Source organism: Sorex araneus, chromosome 2 (assembly GCF_027595985.1).
Source record: "Sorex araneus isolate mSorAra2 chromosome 2, mSorAra2.pri, whole genome shotgun sequence".
Lineage (NCBI taxonomy): Eukaryota > Metazoa > Chordata > Mammalia > Eulipotyphla > Soricidae > Sorex > Sorex araneus.
The window spans coordinates 218,233,254-218,254,458 of NC_073303.1; the positions used below are offsets into that span (position 1 = coordinate 218,233,254).

Here is a 21,205-nt window from a genome sequence, read left to right on the forward strand (position 1 = left end):
CCCTGGGCCCTGTTCCTGCCGTGTGCAGCTGGAGTTGCACCTTTCTGAACCCTCTTCTCTGTCCCCGCGGAGAGGTTCCCTCTCAGCTTCTCCCTCCACTCTCCCCTTCTCTCTCTCTCTCTCTCTCTGGGGCAGGGGGGGGGGCGTGTTCGGGGGGCCCGGGCCGGCGGGGCTCTGGGGTGATGGTGCATGTGCTCTATGCACTGACCGGCAGGCTCAGGACAGGCCTTTTCATCAGAGCCGTCCCCACAATCCTTCTCTGAAACACAGAAACCGCCGGGGCAGCCATTGGCACGAGACACGGGAGCCACGAGGGGCAGCGGCGGCGCCCGCACGACCTGTCCCGTGCCCGCCACTCGGACGCCCGGGCCCCGAGACACACACACACAGACACAGACACACAGACACACACACACACACACACACACACACACAGACGGTGCACGGGCCCCCGGGGCCCGGCCAACATCACCTGCCCTGTGGCTGGCGGCCAGGGCGGCTCCCCCCACGCCGGGAGCCTCAGCTCCCAGGGGGCTCCAAGGACCCCGGCCAGGGCGTGCGGGCGAAGGGAGCCAGGCTGGCGCCTGGGCCCTGGCCCTCCTCTCCCCCGCCCCAAGCCTCTCCCAGCGGGGAGTGGGCTACAACCCCCGGGGGGGGGGGCGCAGCCAGCTCATACTGAGATGCCCAGATGGATGCTAGAACCCCGGCAAGCTCCCACCCCCGCCCCTGCCCCCTCGCCCCCCGCCTGCCTGTCCCCGCCAGGCCTGGCGGTGGCTCCTAGCCCTCTGACTGCTGCTGGTCCAGGGCGGCTGCACTTACCGTTGTCACATCGCCAGTTGATGTTGATGCATCTGCCGTTGTTGCAGGTAAACTGAGTCAGGGGGAAGCAGGTGGGATATGCTGCGAGGGAGAAAAGTGCAGCTGAGTGGGAGTGCCAGGGGGCCAAGGGCTCCCTCCCCAGCGGGCAGAGGGCCCAGCCAGGGGGAGGCGTGCTGCCCAAACTCTGGGGAAGTGCTCTCCTGAGGGACCTAACTGAAGCCCACAAGCCGTGATGTGGGTGCTGTCTGTGCCCCCACGCTGCAGAAGCAGCAGCCACACACACGCGTGCACACACACGTGCACACACCCACACACCCACGCACACATGCACCCCCCCACATATGTATGTGCGCACAAAGACACACAGACACACACACTCAAATACACAATGCACACATGTGCGCACAAACACGCACACGTGCACACAGGCGCACACACAAACACAAACACACACGCGCGCAAACACAAAGGAACACACACATGCACACAGACACACATGCACACACCCACACACACATGCATGAGTGCATAAAGGGACGCACAGAGACATATACACACATGCACACACCCACACACACATGCATGAGTGCATAAAGGGACGCACAGAGACACATACACACATGCACACACCCACACACATATGCATGAGTGCATAAAGGGACACACATGCACACACACATGTTCACACACGCGTGCACAAACATGGACACACACGAGCACACAAATACACATACGCGCAAGTACAAAGGAACACACACAGACACACATGCCCACACGTGTGCACAAACACGCACACACAAATACACACACACAAAGGAACATACACAGACACACACGCACACATGTGCACATGTGTGCACGTGCAAGTGAAGAGACTTTCTCAAGACCAACTGGTCTCTGCGGCGCCCCCGGCTCGGCCCCCCCTCCCCGCCTGCTGCAGCCCCGCTCACCGCATGACGCTGACTCATCGGAGCGGTCGCCACAGTCGTCATCCAGGTCGCATGTCCAGGAGATGGGGATGCAGCGGCCACTGGCGCAGGAGAACTGGTTGGGTGGGCAGGTGCGGGCTGCGGGGGGGTGGCGTGACGGCTCATGGGCTGGACCCCCACCCAGGACCCCCACCCACTTTGCTTGCTTTCTGTCCCCCACCCCGTTTTTTGGGCTGGAGTGATAGCACAGCGGTAGGGCGTTCGCCTTGCACGTGGCCGACCCGGGTTCGATTCCTCTGTCCCTCTCGGAGAGCCTGGCAAGCTACCGAGAGTATCCCGCCCGCACGGCAGAGCCTGGCAAGCTCCCCGTGGCGTATCCGATATGCCAAAAACAGTCACAACAAGTCTCACCATGGAGACGTTACTGGTGCCCACTCGAGCAAATCGATGAGCAACGGGATGACAGTGACAGTGACAGTGACAGTTTTGGGCCACACCTAGCAATGCCCAGGGCTCACTCCTCGTGGTGCCGGGATCAAACCTGGGGGCCGGCTGCATACAAGGCCAATGTCCTACTCACTGTAGGTCCCCCGGCCCCCTTTGCGTCCCTGTGATCTGGGCCCATCAGCACGTTCCTCCCCAGGGCGTTCAGGCGGTTAACAGGTGGTCTCACACAGGCGTCGCCCGAGGCGGCCCCGGTGGTCGGTCCCCAAGGAGAGAGTCCCCCTGCTCCCAACCCCGCCACCACTTCCCCTTCCGTCCCCACCCTCGCTGAGGTCTCTCCGGCTTCCGCCCGTGACCCCCACCCCCTGCCCTGAGGGCGTGCCACGGCCACAAACCGGAGCAAGTGGTGTTGGACTCGTCCTCGCTGTTCCCACAGTCGTTGTCCCCGTCACAGAGCCAGCGGTTGGGGATGCAGCGGTTGTTCTCGCACTTGAAGCGGTCGGAGGGGCACGTGTGCTGATCTGGGGAGGGGGTGGGTCAGGGGTCAGCGCGGCAGGCATGGGGGGGCGCCCCGAAGGCCTCCTGTGCCCCACGGCCGGCGAGGATGGCGACTCACGGCAGAGGGCGGGGGCCTCGTCGCTGTTGTCCAGGCAGTCATTGTCCCCGTCACACTTCCAGCGCTCCTGGATGCAGCGGCTGTTGGCACAGGCGAACTCGCCCGGCTGGCACTGGGGTGGAGGCACGTAGGATGGGTTCGCTGTGAGCACAGGGATGCGAGGGCAAAGTCAGGCCTGCACCTGGGACATGTTCTGAGTCCCCTGTCCCTTGCTACTTTTTCTTCTTTTTTTTTGCTTTTTGGGTCACACCCAGCGATGCTCAGGGGTTACTCCTGGCTCTGCACTCAGGAATCACCCCTGGCAGTGCTCAGGGGACCATATGGGATGCTGGGAATCGAACTCGGGTTGGCTGCGTGCAAGGCAAACGCCCTACCCGCTGTGCTATCGCTCCAGCCCCAACTTTTTATTTTTTAATTGCTTTGTTTGGGGGGGCCACTCCTGGCAGTGCTCAGGGCTCACTCCCGGAGGTGCTCAGGGGGCCATAGGTGGTGCCGGGAATCGAACCCTAGTCAGCTGTGTGTAAGGCAAGAGCTCTGGCCCTGTGTCCCCTGCTTCTTTCACTTTTTTTTTTTTCTTTTTGGGTCACACCTGGTAATGCACAGGGGTGAACTCCTGGCTCTGCACTCAGGAATTACTCCTGGCGGTGCTCAGGGGACCATATGGGATGTTGGGGATCGAACCCGGGTCGGCTGCGTGCAAGGCAAACGCCCTACCTGCTGTGCTATCGCTCTGGCCCCTTCTTTCACTGTCTTGAAAGAATACCTTCGCTGTGATTTTCCCGAGTGTGTGAGGAACAAACAGGAGAGTGACTTAACCGCACAGTGCTCAACACAGCTGGGAGTGGGCAGCTTTCAAGCAGTGGGGTCCCCTGCACCTTCTGACCTGTCCTGTCTTGGCCAGGGGTCACGCCCAGCAGTGCTCAGGGTCACTCCCAACAGTGGGTGCTCAGGAGACCAAGTGGTGTGTCAAACTGAACCTGGGTCTCTGGCAACTAAAGCATATGCTCCAGCCTATAAGTAGTGACTGCATGAGTGTGTGTGTGTGTGTGTGTGTGTGTGTGTGTGTGTGTGTGTGTGTGTGTGTGTGTGGTGCTGGGGAATGAAGTCACGACCTCACACAGGCATACCAGTCACTCTACCACTGACTGACATCCTCAGCCACATTTTCGATATTTTGAACTAGTAACTTTAACAGCGGGGAGACAAATGTAAAGGAACTGAAGAACATTTAGCTCTTGCCTTGCCTGAATAAGGTCCTGAGCTGATTCCTGTCACCCCAAGGCTCCCACAAATACCACAAGGCATCCCCACCCCCTAATTAGCACCATCAGCAGAATATTCAGAATATTTCTCCCCCCCTTTATTTATTTGTTTTTTGTTTTCTTGGGGTCATCTCACCCTGTAATTAATACCACCAGCAGAATATTCAGAATATTTCTCCTCTCTTTATTTATTTTTTTGTTTTTTTGGGTCACACACACCCGGCAATGCTCAGGGGTCACTCCTGGCTCTGCGCTCAGGAATGACTCCCGGCGGGCTCAGGGGATCCTATGAGATGCTGGGGCTAGGACCCGGGTTGGCCGCGTGCAAGGCAAGCACCCTACCCGCGGTGCCATCGCTCCGACCCCCAGAATATTTTCCTCTTCCCACACGGTCTCACCGCTCAGTTCTCCCCGGTCTTCATGACCTCCAACTCCCTCCCCCACCCCAGCCTGACCCCCCCACCCCCGCCCCCAGCTCTCCCACCAGCCCTCCTCTCCCATGGCCCCCGCATGCCCTCGTGACCTCTCCCATCCGACCCTGCGGCTCTGCTCCCGGGACCCCACCCAGCAGCCCCTTTTACCCAAGCAGGTGACGCCATCCGAGTCCAACACCTGGTCCTCCGCGCAGGCACACTGGCGGCTCCCGGGCGTGGCCAGGCACAGGCTGCTGCAGCCACCGTTGTTCACCCGGCATTTGTTGGTTCCCACTGCGAAGGGGCACGGGAGAGGGTGGGGGGTGGGGGAGAGGTGATGGAGAACGGGGTCAGCGGCAGAGAAAGGACACCCGGAAGGAAGAGGCCGGCATGGGGAAGGAGGGAGGTGTGACCCAGAAGGGCCCAGCTGGGTTTGAGGGAACCACCCTTCAAAGGTGCCTTGGAGGCAGACCCCAAGACCCCTGAGGAGCCCCCCAGAAGCCTCCCCACCCCCCCCAGATCCTTCCAACGCCAGCCCGGGCCCTGCCCAAGGGCTAGTGCCCAGGCCAGAGGTACCTTGCTGCTGCTGGGCGTCATACATGCGGATCTCAAAGATGGGGGGCCGCTCGCTGCGCAGCAGGGTCACGGTCGGGGGGGCCCCGTCGACGCCTCGCTCTAAGCGGTAGACGCTGCCGCTCCGGTACTCGGTCCAGAAGAGGTAGTTGGCGTGGTGACACAGGCCAAAGGCGTGGTTCAGCTCGGGCCCCTCGTACACGATCTAGGGGAGCACGGGAGGCAGCTAAGGGTCTGGGGGACACGGGTGCCTGACACGGAGGCTGGGGCACGCCTGTCTGGCTTGGTTTGCTCATTGGTCCATTCTGGGTTTGTTTTTGTTTTTGCTTTTTGGGTCACACCCGGCGATGCGCAGGGGTCACTCCTGGCTCTGCACTCAGGAATTACTCCTGGCGGTGCTCAGGGGACCATATGGGATGCTGGGAATCGAACCCGGGTCAGCCGCGTGCAAGGCAAACGCCCTCCCCGCTGTGCTATGGCTCCAGCCCCAATCCATTCTGGGTTTTTTGTTTCCCCATCAGCCTGGGAGCCCCAAAAGGCGAGTTCCTCGCACACAGTGAGGGGCCAGACCCTGGACCCAACCGGATGCTGATGGCACACTTGTTCTTTTCCTGGACTTGTTTGTTTATTCACATCCCTTCAACACGTATGTTCGCATGCACACGCGACTTGACACATTCACACAGAGACATACACACACATACATCTAGGCAGGCAGCGTGAAGAAACCACCCCTTCATTTCTTTATTTGAGAAGCCGCCAGAACCGACTAAGGGTCAAGAGTCGGCAGAACTGGGGCTGGAGCGATAGCACAGTGGGGAGGGCGTTTGCCTTCACGCGGCTGACCCAGGTTCGATTCCCAGCATCCCATATGGTCCTCTGAACACAGCCAGGGGTAATTCCTGAGTGCAGAGCCAGGAGCAACCCCTGAGCATCACTGGGTGTGACCCCAAGAAAAGGAAAAAAAAAAAGAGTCGGCAGAACTGAGAAATGGGAATGACACGGTCCCTGTCTCGAGGGACACACAGGTGGGGCAAAGCTCAAAGGCCCAGAGCACTGGTGCGCATGCCGAGGACCCCGGGTTCAAGCCCCGGCACTGCATGCTCTCCCAAGCACCTCTGGGAGTATCCCTGGTGGCTGCCAAACAACCAGAAAGGCAAAAAATGTAAAAAGAAGGGAAGAGGGGTCCAGAGACCACATCCAGACAAGGAGCAGCGTACCATGCAGAGAGGGTCTGGGGGGATCGTGGGGGGCCTTCAGGCAGAGGAAGTCCTTGGGCCCAGGTCCAGGGGTAAGAACACCCTTTGTTGGGGCTGGAGCAATAGCATAGTGGGGAGGGCGTTTGCCTTCACGCGGCTGACCCAGGTTCGATTCCCAGCATCCCATATGGTCCTCTGAACACCGCCAGGGGTAATTCCTGAGTGCAGAGCCAGGAGCAACCCCTGTGCATCGCCGGGTGTGACCCAAAAAGGAAAAAAAAAAAAGAATACCTTCTATACCCTCTGTTGCTGTGGGATGGGCGAGACGCCTAGTGATGCTCATTCAAAGTGTGGGGTGACGAGCACCGCCAGGAGTAATTCCTGAGTGCCTGAGCCAGGAGTGACCCCTGTGCATTGCTGGGTGTGACCCAAAAACAAAACAAAAAATCAAAACAAAACAAAACAAAAAAAGTGTGGGGTGAGTTTGAGCGATAGCACAGCGGGGAGGACGCTTGCCTTGCACGTGACCCATCCGGGTTCGATTCCCAGCATCCCATAGGGTCCCCCGAGCCAGGAGTAACGGCTGAGGGCAGAGCCAGGATTAGCCCCTGAGCATCATGGGGTGCGGTCCCCCAACAAAACAAGCAAAGAGCGGGGTGAGGGAACAGGGAGGAGGTAAGACCACGGAGTCAGGGGCCTGTCTTAGAAGGGCCTGTTTTACCCGGAAAAAAACTGGGTCCACACTCCCAGGCACATGTACCACACGGGGAGCACGGAGCCCCCACTGTGTGCATCCCCGGGCCTCCTGCACTGTCCCGAGGCAGACAGGCAGCACGTGCTGCGTGCACACATGTCCGCACGTCGGGGCCACACAGGTCAACTCAAACGGTCAGACACCGTCTACCAGACCAACAATCCCATACACAGCACAGAGGGACACATCCGGGGCGACAGGTGCAACCACACAGGATGCACACAGGCACACAGCCGGGGTCAAGCCGTGCGCACGTGGCCAGCCCACGCAGGCGCATGTCTCCCACCTTCCGGTCCGTGCCGTTGAGCAGGATGGTCTCGATGCGGTCGTAGAAGGCGTCTACCCAGTAGAGACGCCCCGCTGGGATGTCCAGGCTCAGCCCGTTGGGCCAGAGCACCGTCTTGGAGGTCACGAAGACGTCTCGGTGGGAGCCATCCATCCAGGCCCTCTCCAGCCGCCCTCGCCGGCTGTCCTTAGGGTCCTCCTCCCAGTCTGTCCAGTACATCCACCTGTGCACAGTGACCGGTGAGCGCCACTGGGTCACCCCTGACTTCACAGCCTCCCCTGGGGTCCCAGCCCACGCGTGCCCTGCACAGGGGTCTCCTTGCCCCTCCTCACAGTACTGGGACCACACACTTCATTCATTCATTCATTCGTTCATTCATTCACCCAACAAAAGTGAGCCAGTTATCGCTCTGGCACTTGGGGACCCTTGTCACATCCCACCCAGGAGCCAGACCAGAAACAGATCAAGCAACATCAAGTGGCACAGCAGAGAGGGTTAGGCTAAAGCTAGGAGGGAGATGAAGCTGGGTGACAGGACAGGAGGTGGGGGGGGGGACGAGAGGGTGGGGGTGTCTCGGAGGCAGCGGCGGAGCCAAGCTCTCAGAGGGAGCCAACTCTGAGAATATCCCAGGCACAGGAGCGCCAAGAGCAAAAGCCCAGGGCAGGAGGATCTGTGGTGTGGACCAGGGCTGGGGGGTGATTAGACAGGGCCAAGGAGACTGGAGAGAAGGTGGCGAGGAGGTCAGGGTGCCAGGCCTGCCCAGGCGGGAGGGGCTTGCTGCCGGGGCCCGGGACCCTCCAGGCTCAGAGCCGGGAGTGATGGGTCAGACTGTGTGCTCTGCAGTCCAGGAACCCCGGCTCCTCCTCTAGCCTCTCCTTCCTCCCCCGTGTCCCGCCCGGGGCTGCCCTCCCCGCCCACCCCTCGGTTCTCAGACCCCCACCCCGGCCCTGGGCGGCCTACCCATTGAGCGGGTCCACCACGATGGCCCGGGGGTGGGTCATCTTGCCCTCGATCAAGGTCTTGCGGGTCTGTGCGGCTTTCTCCAGCCTGGCCACGCTGATGGTCTTCTTGGGCCCGTCATCTGTCCAGTACAGGTTGTCGCCCATCCAGTCCACGGCCACGCCCTCCACATTGTGGATGCCTGGGGGGCAGCAGGGGGGCAGTGAGGGGAGCGTCTCCAGGGAGGCGCGAGTGCCCGTCTCAGAGCCCGTGGCCGGCGGCGCGAGCAGGAAACCCGTGTGGCGGGTGGGTGGGATGGGGGGAGCTGGAGGAAGGAACTGGGCAGGTCAGTTTTGTGGCTCCATCTGTGTCGAGGGCCACGGTTCCTCCGAGGGGCCAGTGGGAGCCAGAGCACCTGCATGGCTGACGACGTGGGTGCTCGTGGGGTTTGGGGGCAGGGGGTGGTATGTCCGTGCTTGAGCTGGGGGGCAGGTGGGCAGGGGTGGCTGAAGCCACGTGCTCTGGGCACAAGCGTGGGGCCACGTCCCAGGCCCGAAAAGCCTGAACCGACAAAATGAATCAATTAGGAAGTGATTTTTTTTTTTCTCTGCGTCTCAAGTGTCCTTTAAATAGCAGTTCCCCTGGCGGAGGGAACCCCGATCTCTTCCTGATGCGGAGTTACTTCTGATTTCCCTCAAGTCTTATGATTGCTGACTGCAGAGGTTTCTCTGACCGGGGGTGAGGGGCGGGGAGCGAGATGGAGGAGAGTATGGGTGGGTGGGGGGGCCCTCTCGGGGGGCTCAGGTGCCGGCTGGGGAACTGCTAACACCTGGCAGGAAGGGGCCTCACTCGGAAGCGTGGGAGCCACACAGCTAGATGTGGAGAGGGCCAGGCGTGTGGGGGGAACACGGGGTTCGTTTCACCGAACCAGTTAACCGGGGGGTGGGGAAGGGTCACACCCAGCCGTGCTCGGGGGTTACTCCCGGGAACCAAACCCGGCGCCCATGAGAGAACTGGGTGTGGCCAGCAGCTGCAGAGCAAAGTGCCTTCCCCCTGGTGCCGTCCCTCCGGCCCGGAACCAAGCCGGTTGCCGTAGCTTTGGCAGCTAGTGCTCACGCTGGCGGCAGGGACCCTGGAACACATGTGTGCTGGCTGCTCCGATTCAAGGCCCCTCCGGGCCTCTCCGGGCTGCGTGCTGTGTGCAGCCCCAGGGCTGGGTGCCAATGGCAGACGGACCCTGAGTTTTCCCCAGGGCTGGCAAGAACTGCCCACGCTGCCTCTCCCATCCATCCTCCTGCCTCCCGTGGGCTCGGCCAAGAAGGGGGTCACACAGAGGTCACCCTGTTTATCCCCTCATCTCCATGACAACCAGCCCCGCCAAGCAGCCGGCCAGGAGGGGATGCCCCTGGCTGAGAGGGCATGAGAAGGAGAAGCCAGGGTCCCCCCCCCCCGCCGCCACTTGAGCCCCAGGGGGAGTCTGTCTGTCTGTCTGTCTGTCTGACTCCGCGCAGGCGGCCCTCACCGTCTTTCAGGATGGTCTCCCGCTCCGTGCCGTCAATCTTCTGGCGGCCGATGAGGTAGCTGGTGGTGTCGGCGAAGTAGATGAAGCCGGTCTCGGCATGGAAGTCCAGGGCCCGGGGGTTCATGAGGTTCTCGATGGGGATCATGTGCTCGTCTGGGACCTTGGCGCCCATGTCCATGCCCCGAATGATGCCCGGCCGGCCTTTGCCGTACACAAGGAACAGCTCGTGTTCGGGCTCTATGGGCAGGCACCGGGAGAGACGCAAAGTCAGACACACAGACACACGCGCAGTCAGACACATAGACACACAGGCACACGCAGACACACATGCACACGCAAAGTCAGACACGCAAGGTCAGACAACAGAACACGTAAGGCTCAGGGACACATCCGAGGCGTTTAGTTTTACCGACTGGGAGAGGACAATGGGACAGAGGCAGCAGGTAGCACGTTAGGTGCCTACCAGTCAGAAGTGAAAATCATGGGCCCCAAAGAATACGGTGCAGATATTTTAGAATCCTTCCTTCCTTCCTTCCTTCCTTCCTTCCTTCCTTCCTTCCTTCCTTCCTTCCTTCCTTCCTTCCTTCCTTCCTTCCTTCCTTCCTTCCATCCATCTTTGAGCCATACCTGGTGATGTTCCAGGGATACTCCTGGCTCTGCACTCAGAAATTACTCCTGGTGGTGCTCAGGGAACCATATGGGATGCCGGGGATCAAACCCGGGTTGCCGCGTGCAAGACAAATGCCCTCCCCGCTGTAGTAGCGCCCAAGCTGTTACCCCTGTTTATTCCTTTTTTTTTTTTTTTTTGCTTTTTGAGTCACACCCGGCGATGCACAGGGGTTACTCCTGGCTGTACACTCAGGAATTATTCCTGGCAGTGCTCAGGGGAACCCTATGGGATGCCGGGAATCGAATCCGGGTTGGCCACGTGCAAGGCAAACGCCTTCCCCGCTGTGCTATTGCTCCAGCCCCTCTCTGTTCATTCTTATTCTCACCACTTCTCATCCTGGTTGGAGCCATCTCACTTCCAGACAGCTCAGAAATAACCCGTGGCCACTTCCCTCCGTCCACCCTCCACGGGAAGTCACTGCCACTGTACAGATGTGAATCGAGTCACATCATTTCTAGGCTCTAAGGTGCCAAGAGAATCTGGGGAGGTGAATCAGTGCTTCCCACAGCAGCCCTGGGTTGGATTCCCCGTGCTGCACAGCCCACAAATAAATCACCAGGAGCTCCGCAGCCCAGAATAAAATCCAGCCTGTCCCCGCCCCCAGCTCCCAAGCCTCAGAGCCTGAGCACTGTGGGTAACTGCTGCCAAAAAGACGAGCAGCTCTCCGGCGCTCCTGTGACCGCTTCCTCCCCTCCCAGGGCTCCACTCAGGCTTCTCCGCAGGGATACGCCTTCCTGCCTGCTCCCTGGAACCCGGGCCTGCGTGTCCTCACTAGCTCGCCTCCACTTGATGCTCTTCCTGGCACTTCCTGCCCTCCCGAGTGGCTGCCCCGCTGCTCAAACAAGAAACTGCACGGGGGGGCTGGAGCGATAGCACAGTGGGTAGGGCATTTGCCTTGCACGCGGCCGACCTGGATTCGATTCCCAGCATCCCATATGGTCCTCTGAGCACCGCCAGGAGTAATTCCTGAGTGCATGAGCCAGGAGTAACCCCTGTGCATCATCAGGTGTGACCCAAAAAGAAAAAAAAAAAGAAACTGCACGGGCTGGAGACAACATCTGTGCCCCCGAGGCCAGGGGCTGTGCCAGAGACACAGGACGCGCCCGGGGACATCAGGGGACGGGTGAAGGGATGGGTCAGTCTGCAGACTCTGCGGCTTGAGCGGGCAGCGGGAACAGCTCTGATGTGGGTGCAGGGTTCCCCTCAGCCCCTCCCCGGGGCACGGGGCAAGTCCCGCCACCTTCGCCAGACAGCGAGCCCAAGGAGCCGCCCCGCGCCCGCCCTCGCCCCCGCAGGCACCGTCCCCGTCACTCACTCTTGCACGACTTCCCGTCACTGCCCAGGCTGAAGCCCGAGCGACAGCGGCAGGTCCGAGTCTTGTGGCTGTTGGCCAGCAGGCAGATGTCGGAGCAGCCGCCGGGCTTCCCGTACTGGTCGTTCTCACAGGCGTGGCTCCGCACTGCGGGCGGGAGGGGAGGTGGTCGGGACCCCTCGAGGACGCCCGAGGCTAGGGGACCGGGTCCGGAGGCCTGACGGCATGCCCTTCTCATTTTGGCTGGCGTTCTCTGCCCTGGCCCAGCCAGGCCTGCCCTCTTGGTGGGCGCCTCTTTGGCAGGGGGGAGAGTCACACCGCTCCCCCGGGGCCAGGTGAGGCTGCTACTACTGCGGCCCCAGCAGAAAACAATTGCTATTGCAAGCAGAGGACGGCCACGGGAGCTGGTCCCGGACACTGAGTGGCTGGAGAAGTGGGGCAAGGGGGACGGGAGGGCCTTCAGCCTAGCTGCTTCTTCTGTGTGTGTGAGTGTGAGTGTGTGTGTGAGTGTGTGTGTGTATGAGTGTGAGTGTGTATGTGAGAGTAAGTGTGAGTGGTTGTGAGTGTGAGTGTGTGTGAATGTGTGCGAGTGAGTGTGTGCGTGTGTGTGTGAGAGTGTGAGTGTGAGTGTGTGCGTGTGTGTGAGTGTGTGAGTCTGAGTGTGTGCATGTGTATGTGTGTGTCAGTGTGTGTGTATGTGAGTGTGTGTGAGTGTCTGAGTGTGTGTGAGTAAGTGTGTGTGTGTGCGCGTGTGCGTGTGTGTGAGTGTGTGTGAGTCTGAGTGTGTGCATGTGTGTATGTGTGTGTGAGTGTGTGTGAGTCTGAGTGTGTGCATGTGTGTATGTGTGTGTGAGTATGTGTGAGTCTGAGTGTGTGCATGTGTGTATGTGTGTGTGAGTGTGAGTGTGAGTGTGAGAGAGTGTGAGTGTGAGAGAGTGTGAGTGTGTATTTGAGTGTGTGTATGTGTGTGTGACTGTGTGTGAGTGTGTGTGTGTGTGTGTGTGTGTGTGTGAGTGTGTGTGTGTAGGAGGGCGGTCACATGCTGTGGTGCTGGGCAGCTATGTCTGGCTCTCTACTGACACATGGTCCCTGGAGGGACTCAAGGGGCCAGAAGTGGTGCTGGGGGTTGGACCTGGAGATTCAGCGGGACACAAGGTCTTAACCCTGTAGCACCTCTCCGGTCTCCCAGCTCAGCCGGCCTGCCTCGCTTCTCAAACCGCGGGATGAGGTCACGCCGCTGAACGTGGGGACCGCAAAACCTTTGGGCAACAACCAGCAAAAATTAATCCATGAGGGGCTGGAGAGATAGCACAGCGGGTAGGGCGTTTGCCTTGCACGCAGCCGACCCGGGTTCGATTCTCAGCATCCCATAGGGTCCCCTGAGCACTGCAGGAGTAATTCCTGAGTGCATGAGCCAGGAGTGACCCCTGTGCATCACCAGGTGTGACCCGAAAAAAAAAATTAATCCATGATCAAAGGCAGGGTGAGTCTGAGGTGTTCCTGGAGGGCTCATTTTAGGGTGTCAAGTGGGCAATGGCAAGGAAGCCCTGGTGGCAGGGTGGTGGCGAAGAGAAGCAGGAGGACAGAGGCCAGGGCACACCCCCCCCTCCCAGGGGCTGCAGAGGGGCCCCGGGCAGGTGCTGACCTCTCGGCTGCCGCCTCTGGTGGTAGATGTGGAGGGCACCGCCCTTGTCCACACGGGTGACCACCTGGTAGTCCGTGCTGTTGAAACGGTTCACACGGATCACACTTGTCTTCTGCTGGGCGTTGGCATTGTCCGAGTTGGTGGCGTACAGATAATTCTCAAATACTGTCAGGCCGTAGAGGTGCTCGATCTGAGAAGGGCAGGCGGGGACAGTGAGTGGGACAGCGGGGAACCCTGGCTTGGCCCTGGAAAACCTCCCCAGTCCAATGTCCTCATGTCCTTAGAGGCCCAAATGCGTTCCACAGCTGTCCAACCCGTGGCTTTCACCTGCCTCACCCTGCCACGTCAAAATCCGTGAAGACATTCTGGAATTCCCAAGCCGGAGACCATCTCTCCTGGCCTGAGTGAGCTCCTGGCAGGATGCATCTCTGGGACTGAGTCAAAAATTGGGCCCAGGGGCCAGAGAGAAAGTACAGTGGGCAAGGGTCTTCCCTTGCATGTGCCTGACCTGGGTTCGATCTGCAGAGCCAGGAGTAACCCCTGAGCATTGGCCGGATATGGACCAAAACCAAAAAGAAGAAAAAGAAAGAAAGAAAGAAAACGGGTCCTCAACTCTGTGCACAGAAAAGATTCTTTTTGTTTTGTGGGGAAGTGTTTAGATGTGGGGCCCGAACCTGGTAGAGGCTGGGGGCTATTTCTGGCCCTCTTGCTTCGATCACATGATGCTGGGGATCAAACAAAGGTCGACTGACACCCGGCTGTGCTTACTCCTGACTCTCTGCTCAGGGGTCCCTCCTGGCTGGCTCAGGAGACCATATGGGGTGCCAGGGGTCCAACCTCCTGCTCAGATCACAAGATGCTGGGGTCAAACAAAGGTCAACTGACACCCAGCTGTGCGCAGGGCTTACTCCTGCCCGACTCTACTATGCTCAGGGATGACTCCGGGCTGGCTCGGGGAACGATATGGGGTGCCGGGGATCCACCGGGGTCTGAGTCGTGCAAGGCGAATGACCTACCCATTGTATTATCTCTCTGGCCCCAACAGAGAACACCCTTAACCTGATTCTAGAACGGGAGAGCCAAATGGACACACGGGACCCCAGAAAGCGTGTATCAGCCCCCAGTCTCCAAATGTAACTTATCCCAGGGAAGTGATCAGGTTCCTCATCTGATCCAGACTGAAGCTCAGAGGACTAACGCTGGGAGGTCCCTGAGAATGGAAGCCCTGTCTCTGGTCCCACAACTACTTCCAGTTACCTAATTTCAGGCAGGTGACTGAACCCCTTTGAACCATGCTTGTAAGTTTTGTGTTATGGGGCCACACCCGAGGTGCTCAGGGCTTGCTCCTGGCTCAGTGCTCAGGGATCGCCTCTTGGGGGGATAATATAAGGTGCCAGGATTGAACCTGGGTTGGCTGCCTGCACGGCAGGTAGCTCAGCTGCTGTGCTAGTTCTCTGGTCCCAAAGCTAGCATTTTCATTATTATGTTTTTAAGGTACTTCTGTTTGAAGGAGGTGGGTCATACCTGAGGGTGCTCAAGGGGCTACTCCTGGCCTTGGGTGTGCAGAATCATTTCCTGTTCTGCTCGAGGGACCATGTGCAGTGCCAGGAATCAGACTGGGTGGACCACATACAGGGCAAGTGCCTGACCTGCGCCCTACCTCCCTGGCTCACTGTTTTTTTTCAAAAAAATTTTTTTTCGGGGGCTGGAGTGATAGCATAGCAGGTAGGGCGTTTGCCTTGCACGCGGCCGACCCAGGTTCAAATCCCAGCATCCCATATGGTCCCCTGAGCACCGCCAGGAGTAATTCCTGAGTGCAGAGCCAGGAGTAACCCCTGTGCATCACCAGGTGTGACCCAAAAACCAAAAAAAAAAAAAAAAAATTTTTTTTTTCATCAGGGGCTGGAGCGATAGCACAGCGGGTAGGGTGTTTGTCTTGCACGCGGCCGACCCGGGTTCGATTCCCAGCATCCCATAGGGTCCCCCGAGCACTGCCAGGAGTAATTCCTGAGTGAATGAGCCAGGAGTAACACCTGTACATCGCTAGGTGTGACCCAAAAAGCAAAAAAAATTAAAAAAAATAAACTTTTTTCACCGGCCCTAAGATAGCTCAGTTACCGGCCTACTAACCATCAAGGGGTTAAGGATCACACAGGAAGGCTAGTAAAAGGTGTCTCTGGAAGACATGGGCCCCTGGAGCCCACAGTGCTCATGCCCACAGTGCTCCCCGCACCCCAAGTAGTCCTCGCCTTGGCTGGGAGGCCTAGCGGATGGTACCCCGCCGTCTTCGCTCACCAGGATGCCTTGGATGATGGTCTGCCGGCCCTTGCCCTCATAGTCCACCACCTCGATGTAGTCCAGGTAAGCATCTGCCCAGTAGACGAGGCGGCTGACCAGGTCCAGCGTGATGCCGTGTGGGAACACGATCTTGCTGTCCACCAGCTTGGTGCGGTTCTGGCCGTCCATGTCGCAGCGTTCCACCTTGGGGATCTGCCCGTAGTCCGTGAAAAACACCTTCCTGCGGGCAGATGAGGACGTGTTAAGCGGGGCGCGGGCCCCAGCACCCCCTCTTCTCCAGGAGCCTCTCTCTGCCAACCCCCTGCCCCTCCCAGGGCCAGGACCCCCCCCCACACTCACCCCATGGTCGGGTCCAGTGCAATGCCCTTGGGGTTGTAGAGCTCCAGGTCTAGCAAGGTGACACACGTGTCCCCCTTCCGGTTGCAGACGAAGACCCTGTCGTCGATGTCATCCACAAAGTAGAAGTTGCCCGTCAGCCAGTCGATGGCCATCTGCTCCACGTCTGCAGAGGGCGGGCGGAGGCAAGAGCGGTGAGGGCAGCTCCTCCCCCAGACACCGCCACCTCCCAGGAGCCTGAAGCAAGCCCACCTCCTCGGGGGAGTCCTGCCTCGTCCCCGGGCCACCTGGTCTCCTCCTGGGCTCCTGGGAACTTCCGCCATCGGCCCCTTGTGCCTGCTAGTCCCTGCCGCCTTCCTGCCTGCCTGGTCTCCTCAAAGAGAATTCCCTGAGTACTTAGACTCTGGCTGGAACGATAGCACAGCGGGTAGGGTGTTTGCCTTTCTTTTTTTTTTTTTTTTTTTTAATTTTTATTTTATCACTATGTGGAAAGTTACAAAGTTTTCAGGTTTATGTCTCAGTTGTACAATATTCAAACACCATCCCTTCACCAGTGCCCGTATTCCACCACCAAAATCCCCAATATACCCCCCGCCCCCGCCCCCCACCCCCAACTGTATAACTGATGAATTTCACTTCATTTTCTCTTTACCTTGATTACGTTCCATATTGCAAAACAAAACTCACTCTTGTTGTTGGAGTTTCCCCCCAAGAAAGACAGCCCTACTAAGGAAGCATTTGATAACTGGTTTTCCATTAAAAGATTGTATGCTTTCAGTTTTTAGAAAAGGTCGAGCAGCCGCATTAGCGGCCGCGCAGCTCGGATGTGTTCCAGTCCCGCAACCCGGAGCCGTGTTAGTTGCTGCTCAGTGTCGCCAGGGCTCCATCTGGAGAAGGTGTACCAGCTGTACCTCCTCCGTCTGGATCCCCGCTGTTGCTGGCCCGGTTTCGGGTCCGGAGCATTTCTCCGGCCGCGTTGCTCACCAGACTGCCTGGCCTCTTATCAGGCGTTTGCCTTTCATGCGGCCGACCCGTGTTCGATTCCTCTGCCCACTCGGAGAGCCCGGCAAGCTACCGAGAGTATCATGCCCGCACAGCAGAACCTGGCAAGCTCCCGTGGCTATTGGATATGCCCAAAACAGTAACAAGTAACAAGTCTCACACTCAAACAAATCCATGAGCAACGGGATGACAGTGACAGTGACCGTGATCTATACTCTGCGACATGACCCTGCTCCCCACGCTGACCTCAGGTGGACACACGATGGGTACTGGGGGGTACACAGGTGAGCTGGCTCACTTGCTCAGTTTCCCCAGCTCTCGGCCCTCCTTTGATCTTTTTGGGGTACCCAAAAGCTGCGAGGATAAGTCCGCCACCAGTTTGTTTCAATCCGTGCGCATGACATGACATGCTGCTTTGGCTTTGGGCTGAGCTATGATTGACTTCATACAGTAAGTGGAGTGACCACACGCTAGCCTGGGCCGCTGACCGGAAGTTTTGTCTGTGGCATGACTCAAAAAGGGAGAAGCAGAGCACCATGTAGCCACCTCCTCCGAGAAAATCATTTCAAAAGACGTGGCCCACAGAGATGAAAAAAAGGAAGGAAAGTCAAAAAGGGAAGGAAATTCCTGGTAATAGGAGTGGGTGACGTGGGTCAAACTTCCGCTACACGCCCCGTTCCCCCCCTGCTCCTTCCGTGACCCCCTTGCTCAATGTCCTCAGGCCCCGGAGAGGGTGGGAAGGTGAAGGGAATTTGACCAGGACTGGAGAAAAGGCTGCAAAGGGCGTACCAAAAGGGAGGAGGGCCCATTTGAGGGCTCTGAAGGTAAACTGAGGCACGGCTCAGTGAGAGAGGGCGGTTTCACAGGGTGAGTGGGGGGAGGAGGAGGGGGATTAGACGCCCACCCTCAGTCTATGATCTGAGGAACTGGAGAAATCCAAGAGGACTCAATCGAGAAAAGATGGGACAAGAGCAGCAGAGGTCCAGGGGACAGGAGGGCGTCTGGGGACAGGGACCCCTGCTGGCCTCCTCTGGACAGTTCCTTCGGGGACCCAGAGGTTTCTAGGCACGCACGGCCCCCCCGGCCACCCCATCAGTGGCGATGCCTCTGCAGCTGAGATATTTCTTTTTCTTTTTTTTTTCTCTTTTTGGGTCACACCCGGCGATGCACAGGGGTCACTCCTGGCTCTGCACTCAGGAATTACCCCTGGCCGTGCTCAGGGGACCCTATGGGATGCTGGGAATCGAACCCGGGTCGGCCGTGTGCAAGGCCAACGCCCTCCCCGCTGTGCTATCGCTCCAGCCCCTGCAGCTGAGATATTTCTAAGTCAGTCTCTGCCATGCGTGTCGCCAGCCCCCCCGCAGGTAGAAAGCTCAGCGGGCTGCAACATTCCCCCCCCCAACCCCCCCGCTGCCCACATTCCAGTGGCAGGGATTATTCTGGACGCCACGCAGCTACAGGTATAAGCACTGCCATTCTGCTCAAGCCTTCCTTAATCTCCCCCCCTCCTCACAGGGATTTTGGGGCTGTTTCCTAATAGCGGGGGTGGGGGGGCGGGGGGGCAAAGGGAACAGGAACGTGGCTCCCAAGGAACTTGGCTGGGCCCAGCACTGACTCAGAGTCACAGGACTTGGGCTGGAGGGTGGGGGATGGGGGCGCAACTTGAAGCTCTCATCAAACTAGTTTCCTCTTTAGGATCCCCCCCCCGCCCTGTTAACAGCCCCCCCACTCAACCCCCCCGCCCGCCCGCAACCCTTGGATCCCGCAGGATGGCGAGAAAGAGGTCACAGGGATAAGGCGGGCCCCCTAGAAGTGCTGATGTATCCCCAAACTCAGTCACTCCCTCCTCTGCCCCCCTCCCCGCCCTGTCCTGTCTCATCCAGATCCAGTGGTCCAGCGGGGTGGGGGTTGGGGGGGCGAGCAGCCCAGGGAACGCCACGAGTGGGGAGGACCCCGCCATGAGCCCCCCCACCCCGCCCCCCGGCACCATCAGTGCAGAAAACAGACTCAAAGTCCTGGCCCGGGCCGCCTGCAGAGGAAACTCAGGTCCCAGAGGAGGGGACCCGTCACGGGCCCCGGCGGCCAGCAGGGCCCTGTGCCCTGGACAGGGTGGGCATGGCGGGGGTCTGGCCTGTGGCTCAACTTCATCATCGGGATCTGCTCCCGCTGGTACAGCTGTGTTCTGGCCTCCGTTTCCCGAGGCTCCCCTGAGTCACTGCTCCAGGGATGGCAACACCCTGCCCCCCCCTCGACCCCCCCCAACACTTTCCCTCGGCAAGGGGGGTGGGGAGGGGAAAGCCTGACGAGCTCGAATGCTCGTGTGCCTGGTTCCAGGTGGAGCTCCATGACCGTCCTCCCGCCGAGCCCCGAGTCTCGGGCTGTGGTTCCCCTCGGGCCCTGGGGCGCCTCCCCGGTGTGGGGAAGGCAGGCAGAGGGAGGGTCCCTCTTCTCAGATATTTACCCTTGGCCGACTGCCCCTTCCGCCTCCCAAAGGCCAGGCAGGGCCCCACACAGCAGGCCGGTGAGGAGCTGGCCAGGACTGGAGTCCCCAACCAGGCCTGGCCCCCCCCGCCCCCACCCCCTTTGGTATTTTTGCAGCTGGAGACGATTAGTTGCAAGCAAAAATCCTTTGTTATCCAACCCCCCTCCGCCACATTATTTTCCTCTCTCCCAAAGTCCAGATTCCTCCGCCCGTCCCGCCACACACGCACACGCACGTCGACACGCGCACACACATATCCTGCACACGCTTGCACACACACACACACACACACACACACTTGTGGGCACACACATATCCTTGGCATCTCCCCTCTGAGGCCAAGAGCTGCGCCCACCGGGGAGATGCACCTTCCCCCCAGGGCTGCCCCAGAGGGGGGGCCTGGGCCTCTCTTGCCTGTTTCTGGGGCGGGGTGGGGGGGAGGCAAGAGTTCAGGCTTCGGCCCAGAGGACCAGAACCGTCTGGCTCCACACCGCCGGCAGCCCAGCCTTCCTGGCGCTGACCCCCCGTGTCACACTCTCCAGTGGGGGTTGGGGAAGACCCCGGGTCCTCAGGCAAACCCCAGGATGGGACTGTTAGGTCGCGGGAGGGCGCAGAGGGCCGAGGAGGTGGGATTCGGCCGAGGAAGCCCACGATCAGCTGGGGTGTCGCAAAAGACTTTCAGTTCCAGGCACCAGAATAGCCCTGGGCGCTCCCCGCACCCAACCCCCCCAACCCCCGGAGCACAGCCTGCAGCTCATCCCAACGCTCCCCACTGCTCCCCACTTCCCTGCTGTCCACTCTGCTCAGGAAGCCTCTGCCCGGGGGAAAAGCTGCCGCCCGACCCCCAGGAGGCCCGGACTGCAGGGACAGGATTCCAGTCCCGCTCCTTAAAATAGAGCCGGGAGGAGGCCTTCCTGCCCACGGGACGTCCCCGCCCACAACCCGCACACCCGGCTGCGGGGCCTCGTAGGAGGCTCCCAGGGTGAGGAAGTGGAGTCCCCCTGACGCCCTCCACCCCGGAGACACACTGTGCTCTGGCCTCCCGTCCCTCCTCCCCCCCACCCCGCCCCCCTGCCCTGCCACCGGCAAGCAGCCCATCTCAACAATGGTTCTGTTTCCTTTCGCTTGGCGGAGCACTTGGGGCAGAGCACTTGGGGCTACACCTGAAGGTGCTCAGGACTCACTACGGCTCCGTGCTCAGGGCGGGGAGGCCCACCGGGACCCAACCGGGTGGACCGTGTGCGAGCCCAGAGCCTTCCCCGCTGTACTGCCTCTCTGGCCCATTTGCAAGCTGGTGGTGTCCCTTTCCGACGGCAGGACTCGGGGCCAGTTGCACACAGTCTCTGGGTGCTGGTGTGCTCAGCTGGGGGGAGGGACGGGCATGAAGCTGTGCAGGCCTGGAATAATCCATCCCGACCAACGGACGCTGCCTCGTGCGTCACGACCCTCCCCTGAACCCAGCCTGCCCACTGCCTTTCCACCGACGTGACGTGACTTCCGTGCCATGTGTCCAGCCAGAGCCTTGGCGCCTTGCTGCCTGTGGGCAGTTGAGGCTAGAGCCGACCCCAAGACAGCTCAGGGAACAGCGAGATAACACGGCGGGTGGGGCTCTGTCTCGCATGTGGCTAACCAGGGCTTGATCCCTGGCACCATATATGGTCTCTCTCTCTCTCTCTCTCTCTCTCTCTCTCTCTCTTTTGGGTC

The 21,205-nt window shown here is 59.8% G+C and overlaps 1 protein-coding gene across 1 annotated transcript in view; it reads right to left on the bottom strand.

Annotated features, from left to right (window-relative positions):
* LRP1 (LDL receptor related protein 1) overlaps positions 1 to 21,205 on the bottom strand; it is a 101,001-nt gene that overhangs the window by 50,791 nt on the left and 29,005 nt on the right. Inside the window, exons 7-19 of the mRNA XM_055129189.1 lie at positions 16,021 to 16,183; positions 15,679 to 15,901; positions 13,384 to 13,573; positions 11,742 to 11,885; positions 9,757 to 9,993; positions 8,256 to 8,436; positions 7,296 to 7,518; positions 5,060 to 5,261; positions 4,652 to 4,777; positions 2,809 to 2,949; positions 2,588 to 2,713; positions 1,770 to 1,886; positions 820 to 900 (exon numbers count right to left, since the gene is read on the bottom strand). Of these exons, the coding sequence (XP_054985164.1) occupies positions 820 to 900; positions 1,770 to 1,886; positions 2,588 to 2,713; positions 2,809 to 2,949; positions 4,652 to 4,777; positions 5,060 to 5,261; positions 7,296 to 7,518; positions 8,256 to 8,436; positions 9,757 to 9,993; positions 11,742 to 11,885; positions 13,384 to 13,573; positions 15,679 to 15,901; positions 16,021 to 16,183 (2,154 nt within the window). The remainder of the gene's footprint in view (positions 1 to 819; positions 901 to 1,769; positions 1,887 to 2,587; positions 2,714 to 2,808; positions 2,950 to 4,651; positions 4,778 to 5,059; positions 5,262 to 7,295; positions 7,519 to 8,255; positions 8,437 to 9,756; positions 9,994 to 11,741; positions 11,886 to 13,383; positions 13,574 to 15,678; positions 15,902 to 16,020; positions 16,184 to 21,205) is intronic.